The 8477-nt window shown below is 33.9% G+C and overlaps 1 protein-coding gene across 1 annotated transcript; it reads left to right on the top strand.

Annotated features, from left to right (window-relative positions):
• The first annotated feature begins 1897 nt into the window (after positions 1-1897).
• On the top strand, positions 1898-5823 carry LOC132556808 (uncharacterized). The gene is made up of 2 exons (XM_060221253.1): positions 1898-2456; positions 5711-5823. The coding sequence occupies exons 1-2, from the start codon at positions 1898-1900 to the stop codon at positions 5821-5823; spliced, it is 672 nt and encodes a 223-aa protein (XP_060077236.1).
• Positions 5824-8477: the final 2654 nt, after the last annotated feature.

Below are 8477 nucleotides of genomic sequence, written 5' to 3'. Positions count from 1 at the left end.
AAACTCTAATACGTGTATGCACTGAAGATCGTAACACAGCATTATTGTGTAAACATTATCGTATCTCATGTTATATAGGAAAATCTTGCGACATGTATGTCGTACAGATTAATAAACAGAAGAACTTAACTAGAGACAAGCTTTTTATACCTCCTATCTTCTGAGTGTGTCATGAACCATCAAATTTTCGTTATTAACCAGAATATGTTTTCAGATAATCGTTAAATTGGTATAAAAAAAATTAATATACATGTCGAAATTTTGCGATCGACACACATTTTCCTGCTTCCCAGACATCTTTCTCTGATCCCAAAAGGCCTTTTCAGTCAACACAAACATACATCATACATACCGTAAATTACTCTGAAAACTGTGTATCACCTTTTCCCACATTTGACTGATATAAATCAATGTAAAAAAATTAATTAAATCTGTCAAAAAAACGGATACCCATTTAAAACATATGCGACTTTTCGAGTTACTGGATGGTTATGAGATACATTATATAACCAACATTCAAGACAAAAGGACTATATATATGACGATATCGGCATATAGGTATATTGATCTATATCCATATTCACATTTAAGAGCAAAATTATAAATTCTATGCAAATAACCCAACAAAGATGCATTGTTTTCAAATATGAACTATCGCCGCTTATCTGACAAGACGTGAAACAAGCTTCTAAATCCAGGAAAGTACTTAACATTCAATCTTTACAATACGATATGCAACATAATTATGCGTCACTTTGTACTGCGTGCTTTAGAAACCTGTTGTTCGAGTAACCTTGTATTTTAACAACCATATTGTTTCATAGAATGATGTATTGATTTTGATTTATATGCCTTAATCCATATCTTTTTGTTTCTTTTGTAGACATTGCCTTGGATGGGATAGTCAGGATAAATTCTTTCATACAATCATATCAGACGCCTACTGATGTCACATCTAAAGACAATTCACTAGATAAGGGCTGGAAACACTGTCCATCAAATGTGGTCAATATAGACACTAAAACGGCAATCATCAAGCCATTTCTCTTATGGTGTATTATAATTGCATAACACTGATGTTATTTTTGTCACACAATATACAACATCAGACAAATGTACAACATGGATGTTAAAATTGTTCACTCGGTATAACAGATCCTTAAAAGACCATTTCATTAAGACTATACATCAACAATCCCACGCTTGCGTTTTACAGTAGCAGTTTTACTAATCAGTAGATTCTGGTGTTCTGTTGCTGATATAAAAGCGTGATACACTGTATTGTATCAGTTATACTTACTCATCATTGAGCAACTGATGTGGGGGCAAATAAATAACAGCCAGTCGTGACTACACATATATGATGATGGTGAAAAACATATCGCCTGATGGCCAGTTTACTTGCTGCTAGTACGGATATCCCAAAGACAAAGCTATCTACTAATGAGAAAGTGCTTTTACCAAAATCTTTATAATTAAATAGCACCGTTCCTAGATGACATGTACTCCTGTTTAAATGTTAATAGGAACAATGATATGTGTGAAGTAATTTTCCAACAGTTGGGTAATTACATACTGCAGATCGAATTGCATTAGGAAAGGTATACCCACTGAATTGCTGGATACAACCCAATGGATTCATCGTGTGTGCAATAATAATCGATATTTCCTTTCAAGGAATCTGGGAATCGGTTATTTTTTGCCAATATCTCAGCCAAAATACCTGCACAAAATGAATAAAGGAGTTGAAAAATTGAGTGTAAGTACTTTTTAATCATACAAACCTGATACTTTGTTCTGCACACAAGGGAAACGTTTATTAGATTACATTCACCTTTTGCAATCATGGCATAGAACAAGAGTTTTACAGATCGACGTATTTCGTACTAATATAAGAATGAGCCAGACAATCGAGCTCCTCTCGGAAGGCGAGTGTCAGGGTGAATGCCAATGCACGTGCAGCCAGGCAACAATGTCTGAAAAATACACTGACGAATCTTCCGAATTGTCACGACAGGACACTGCCCTAGTACTTGAAGGAAACGAAGAGTGGTCGGAAACATCCGAAATGGAATGTCTATCCGAGCAGGCGTGGTCTGCTCAGGGTGCTATGCTAGTGGAGCAGGATCACACTCATGACCATGGACAGTGTGATCACCTACACTGGCAAGGTGTATCGATGACCGAGGATGATATAGAAATTATTACTGATGGTTCCTATGATAATTACCACCAGGATGTCTATTACATAGATCCTGTGGTGGCACAGACTCTCTTCAGTGATATTCTCTTACATCGACAACATGCGGCTAATCTACACATCCATGTAGAAGCTAAGACAAAAAGACAAAAGTTTATTGCCCGCGCTGTTATGATTGTATCTAGTGTTATGTTCACTGTCAGTGTTCTCCTGGTCATGATCTCACTGATAATGTCGGATCACATCGATGATCTCGGTAAGTATTGTACCTCGACCCATGTACTTTTCACGTTATGTTCTTTTTTTATCTCACACCGATTTCATATCCTTTAAAATGAAATGTATCAAAATGCTCGTTTGATCACAGTCCATCATACGTACACATAGCAGTTAGTGCATGATATTTTGATTTACAAACGAACGTATTGTGAATGTCTTCCTTGAGATGTTCTCAATTTAAGTGTTACACGGTTACTTCGTGACGTAAGAAACAAATATGATTTTTTTTCAACCTGAAAACATTTTTTTTTTACAAATCATGTAAAGAAGACTAGCAATTAAACTACATAAGAAAATGACCAAATATAATTGTGTTAGACTAATTGTATATTCAAACAATCTTAACCCACGTTGTAAAGAACATTGTAAAGTCTGCAATATATGATTTTAGTTCATAAGCTATATATAACTAGCACCATTTATCGACAAACCTCCGGCATGACGTTACTGTTATGGAACGGTCTATCAATATGAGAATAAAGCTACGATCAAACTATTGCGTCAGATGTGTTGAAAATGTACATATCAAATATTCATGAAAACGATGTGAACAGAACAACCTATCGACATTCGTTATACCAAATAGATATTGGTAATATAATATTTCATAAACATAAAGAACGGACGATCCGTCAACATTGTGTTAGATTTATGGATAAAATATTAAAAAGATAAAACACAGGCCATCTTCCGACTATAGTTACAGTAGAAAAGTATATATGGATAAAAACCAAAGAGCATCTTCGTGTATAATAAAGATATAAAATATGAATGAATAACCCCACGACAATTTGTTGTATCTACGGTATGATAGTTCCGTTTCATGGGCTGGTATTTCGCATTTGCGCCGGTTTGGTTAATTTACGGGTTTTTAATACCCACCTTCATTTCTTCAATACATTTGATGTAAAACCTTAATTGATCTTCCTCAGCACTCGAGTGTTCATAATTAATATAACATGTAATTATTTTACTTTTTAAAATATTGATTCCATTATCCATACATGCCATACCACTTTAAAATATCAATAAAATGGTTTTAATACCTTATACACGATGCAAACAAGAACCTACAAATATCTTATTTGCCAGTCGGTAATGTAAAACATTGCGATACCTTTACATCACCAATAAAAATGACACTTGGCTATCACATTCCAATTTTAACGATACTGCCAAAGGAAAAAGACAGACAACCAATTAAGGTGCTATTCGCCAGCCGCTGGTAAGCATGTAAAGTGAGGCAAATCGATAACAGAATCTAGTTTGTCTGTTTTTGATTCTATATGGCTTATAGGTAAATGGCAAGCTCTACAAATTGCTACCATCTGTAAGGAAACATTCATGATTGCAAAGAATAGGCCTTTGGACAAAATTACAAAGTAATGATTACAAAAGATCTTTTTACTCACGCATTTGCCTTAAAGAAAGGCTGGATTCCAATTCAGCCTATTATGATTATGTTAGATGACGCCTATACACTACACTACCTTACACAGTATATGTTGTGATAAATGTCATAATGCGTTTGAGTGTGTTTAGTTGTTACTGCCATAACGTAACGTTCTGTTTTAGAGTTTTTCTTGTTAATATCAAAACGCTCCTCTAAAGAAGACAAGAATGTGAATGTTAATCATAAATGTTAAATGTGATCGATACTCGAATGTTACACTGTTATCTCACTTATTTTTTATCTTGACGTTTCTAAGTCCCACATGGAATTTGACGTCGATGATATAGAAGAAACTTATTCTACAAGCTCACCTTCACCTATTTTCATGTACATATTTTTTGTTGTCTGTGGTCCATGATTAATATTTTATGCCGAAATTTTGTCATTTTTGCGTGGGTTTGGGCTATCGTCGACAATACAGGACATACATGTGCTTCAATTACTGGCTAAAACACAGATTATTTATATCTGTTTTATGGTAAGCTAAGTACTGCAACCCCTAGATTTAAAGCTGTAGAATAGTTTACAGTGGGTGTATTTAATTGGTTAAAGCTAGGTTACCTTACAGACACAGCAGCAACAACAAAAAGAATAACACGATAACCTAGATCAAACTAAGATTAAATAAAAGTGGCAAAATATCAAAAAAGAGTTACATTGAGACCCATTAAAAAGTACAAGAATGATAAAAAAACCCAGTTAAAATCAATATTTGTCAATAGTAGTAAGTAATGTTAAGTTCTCTAATGAGAAGATTGTATTTTAGGTTAATACCTTACTTTGGCGTGAAGCATTTGCTGTTCGAACACCGATGTTGGATGTGAGATCATTGAATAAGTGGAATACAATAGTGTGTGTGACAAGAGGAAAGATTTGACAGACGTTTTATAGCCAGACAATGGCAATATAATCATGCTATTGTTCAGATAGGCATTAAACATGGAATGGTTGTCCCCTAAACAGTGGAATTGGAATATTTAACTTGGTTGTCTAAAAGAATGGAAAATGGAAAACCCAGTTTTTACAGAGAGAGACAGACAGACAGACAGACAGACAGACAGACAGAGAGAGAGAGAGAGAGAGAGAGAGAGAGAGAGAGAGAGAGAGAGAGAGAGAGAGAGAGAGAGAGAGTTCCACATTTATAACGCCAGGAAAGAATGTGTAGGGCATATTGATCACGTTGTATGAGAGTGTGTTCAAGATATGCATTTGATGTTCTTTTTTCGATCAATGTCATAGGTTGGTTCATACGTACGCAGTGATATCATAACATCAAGTGTCGTACAGACACGATATTGTTTTTCTGCTTATCATTTTTATCTAATTGTCAAAGTGACATTGACGAGCAGCTCCGTGCATTCATATGCAATGATAACGACTATTGTTAAATAAGAACATTTTCGAAGGGGCAATAAATGTATAAAATGGTATGAGGAACCAAAATTCAATATCTGAAATACATAATGATGGCCATTGTGAATACCTGCAGATATATATTCATAACGATAGGAGTCATCATTCCTGAATTTCACGTCAATGTCAATTTTTATATTGAACGAATAATCTTACTTAATTTCGCGAACGTTGTCCAAGGCCTAGGTGAACGGTTGAGGTAGCCATTGAATTCTTCCAAATTCCTTACAAACAAATACACTCTCACACGTTGGCCAATTAGTGTTTCTTAATTCTACAAGAGAAACAAAGGGCGATGAATGTTTTGCTTTTGCGACAACGACTATTGTGTTCTTTTATCTTATTTTTATTTATTTATTTTACAGTAAGAGATGCCAACAACCTCGGAGTACCAACAGAAGCACCTGTAACCACGACAACGTTAGCGGCTAACTCCACTTCAAACTCAACTTTGCTTGACAATACAAGCAGTATTTGACCTGACTGAAGCGAAGGATGTCTGACGTCTTCACCAATACTGTGATAGATTGATAAAGATAGTATACTTATTGTTTTAAAATCAACTGGATTTGCGTTGAAACCATTGAATAACTATAACTCAGTTGCTGACATATTTACCCTCGCAATGCAAAGTCAAAACATAAACAGATTTCATCTGGTTTTGATGTCATATGAAGTACAAAATACAGCTGAAGTGATGATAACTAAGGTGTCCTTACAACAGGACATCATTTAACAAAATGTATGGTTATGTCTGATTTCAGAAGTTTGTTTGCGTCATTCATTACATGGAACCTTGTTATTTCCCTCGTCCAATCATACATACATATTAAACAGAGACATGTTACACTTTTTAATGAATTCTCGTCTTGTAACATGTTGCAACCAGTTCCAAGTATATGTATGTTATATGCTTGTGTGATTTGGAAAGAAACCGTCGGCGTGTGTCTCATTATCATGTTAATTAACAGATATGTGTACATTGACCTTTGTATGTTTGTCTAAAACAACATCGAATATTTTCAAATATCATGTTCATATGTCGGTTTTTACTATGCTGATATAATATAACTGTGATAATTTCTGTTTCAAATATTAACGATATATATTAATTAAAGAAAATAATTAGACCAATCTTCATTATGCCTAAAGAACATTTTCCGAGTTTATCAAATTATGTCTAAAACATATATGTTAAAATGATGAGTAGGAGAGCCCTTAACAAATTTGTTTTGGCTGTTAGTCGTGATTATTTACTTGTTAGAAATTCTAGATAGCGTAGAGCTCCAAAATGTGTTTTCAGTGCAGGTAACCAACTAGACTTACATATTTGCGATAAACGATAACTTAAAGATTAAAATTTTAGAGAAATGAAATAGGATCCTACATTTCGATTGATTGATTTGAAATGTTCAACAACATATTCAAGATTAAATGTTTACAGATGTGTTATGAAGAACTGCAATGTTATCTGTCAGCATTTGCATGGAATAGTTATGTTGATCAGACATATGAGTTAATTCAAATAAAGAATAAAAATCAAAGAACGTGGTGTTTAACGCCATATATATGTATTCATAAATCGATTGCAACTCAATGGAATCATATAAACCAAGCAGCAACTGCTACCGTAGTTGCTCTAAAAGCATATATTGAGTTTGTATCCTTCGTACAGATTGCAAACCATAAAAGGTATGTACAATTTTAATATAAAAACTGCAAGAAATTCTGACATTACCATATGGGCGCATGCAGTTGACGACGCTACGCGAACTGTAGATTGCAACATCATTAAAATAACTCTCAATTCTTGTGTCAACACGTTTTATCAACATCGTTTTGGAAAAATCACTTGTGTAATCGTTTGCACGGGCGGTATCCTGAGGTTTTCACAATATTTTACTTTAATTGCAGGATTTCCAAATGTCTTTAATTTGGTCCCACAATTTTGTTTGTTTGATCCAGGATCAGAACATTGCAAAATCATACTAAGTAACGTGTGAATTAGCCTTGTCGTACACAACAAATTTTAGATTTCAGTAAGGCCAGCGCTAGAATCACAGATAGTGTTCATGCAGTTTACTTTCATTAAGAATTATATTCGAATATAGTTTCGATGTCTTTTAACTTATTGTTTTGGTATCAATATTTATCCCGCTGCTAGTCTTGTCTGTCTATATCACGAGTATAACATATAACACTGTAAATAACAATGTTGTGACATTTTGTGTACACGATAGACTCGGCAGTGAAAACCGCACCTTTCAAACACAGGAACTTATTTAGTAAATTATATAAGACAGCTTTTATGATATCTTCTTTCTAGATTTGTATTTTTTTAAAAACAAATGTATACCTGCGTATATCATACAATGTCATTAACTTATTTATATGCAATCGTGTTCTGTATTTTTTAAAAATAAACAATAACTAAATCAGCTTCTGTGAAACCAGTTTTGCCAATTCAATTTTTTTGTGGTATATTTTAAATCAAGCTTTGATTAATCTTATTTGCATTTTTGGAAATCAAGAAATTGTACTTCTGCAGATAAGACAATGCATTGAGAAAATTGGAAAAGTAAGGAATTGTACTGCCTCGCCTTTGAAGGCTCCAATTTCTACCGGAATATTTAAAAGTGTGTTTATAAACAGAATTCGAAGTCTTACGTTACTGTTGTTTGACTTCCTATAAGATTGAAAAAGGAAAAGAAAGGTTTATATTGATAAGTAAACTGCTTCTTTTTGTTGACATACGAAGGACATTTCAACATGATCAACAGCCTACTGTGGTCGATGGTATGTTTATTTGTAATTTATTAATATGTTTTTATAATAAAATGGTATCTACTGACGATCTGGCATTGAATCATTTGTAAACCGTTAATAACAGCGAAATGTTCGCCTCTTATGCACACCGCATTGTTCGCTGTACTTAAATATATACATTTTGTTTAATGTGTACTATTCATGCACAGTTGCAGTTCAGACATACAAAGGGTGATTTCGTAAAAAGTACTAATGTTTATAACTCTATAAAACCCGGTATATGATATGTTTCAAAACGATTTCCTGAAAGACCGAAATTGATTTTGATTTGTGAAAGTTTTTTTTTTCATATGCAATGAAGACTTC

Source organism: Ylistrum balloti, unplaced genomic scaffold, assembly GCF_031769215.1.
Source record: "Ylistrum balloti isolate Yb309-2 unplaced genomic scaffold, AGI_CSIRO_Ybal_v1 Utg370590, whole genome shotgun sequence".
Lineage (NCBI taxonomy): Eukaryota > Metazoa > Mollusca > Bivalvia > Pectinida > Pectinidae > Ylistrum > Ylistrum balloti.
This window is presented reverse-complemented; position numbering and strand designations above follow the sequence as displayed.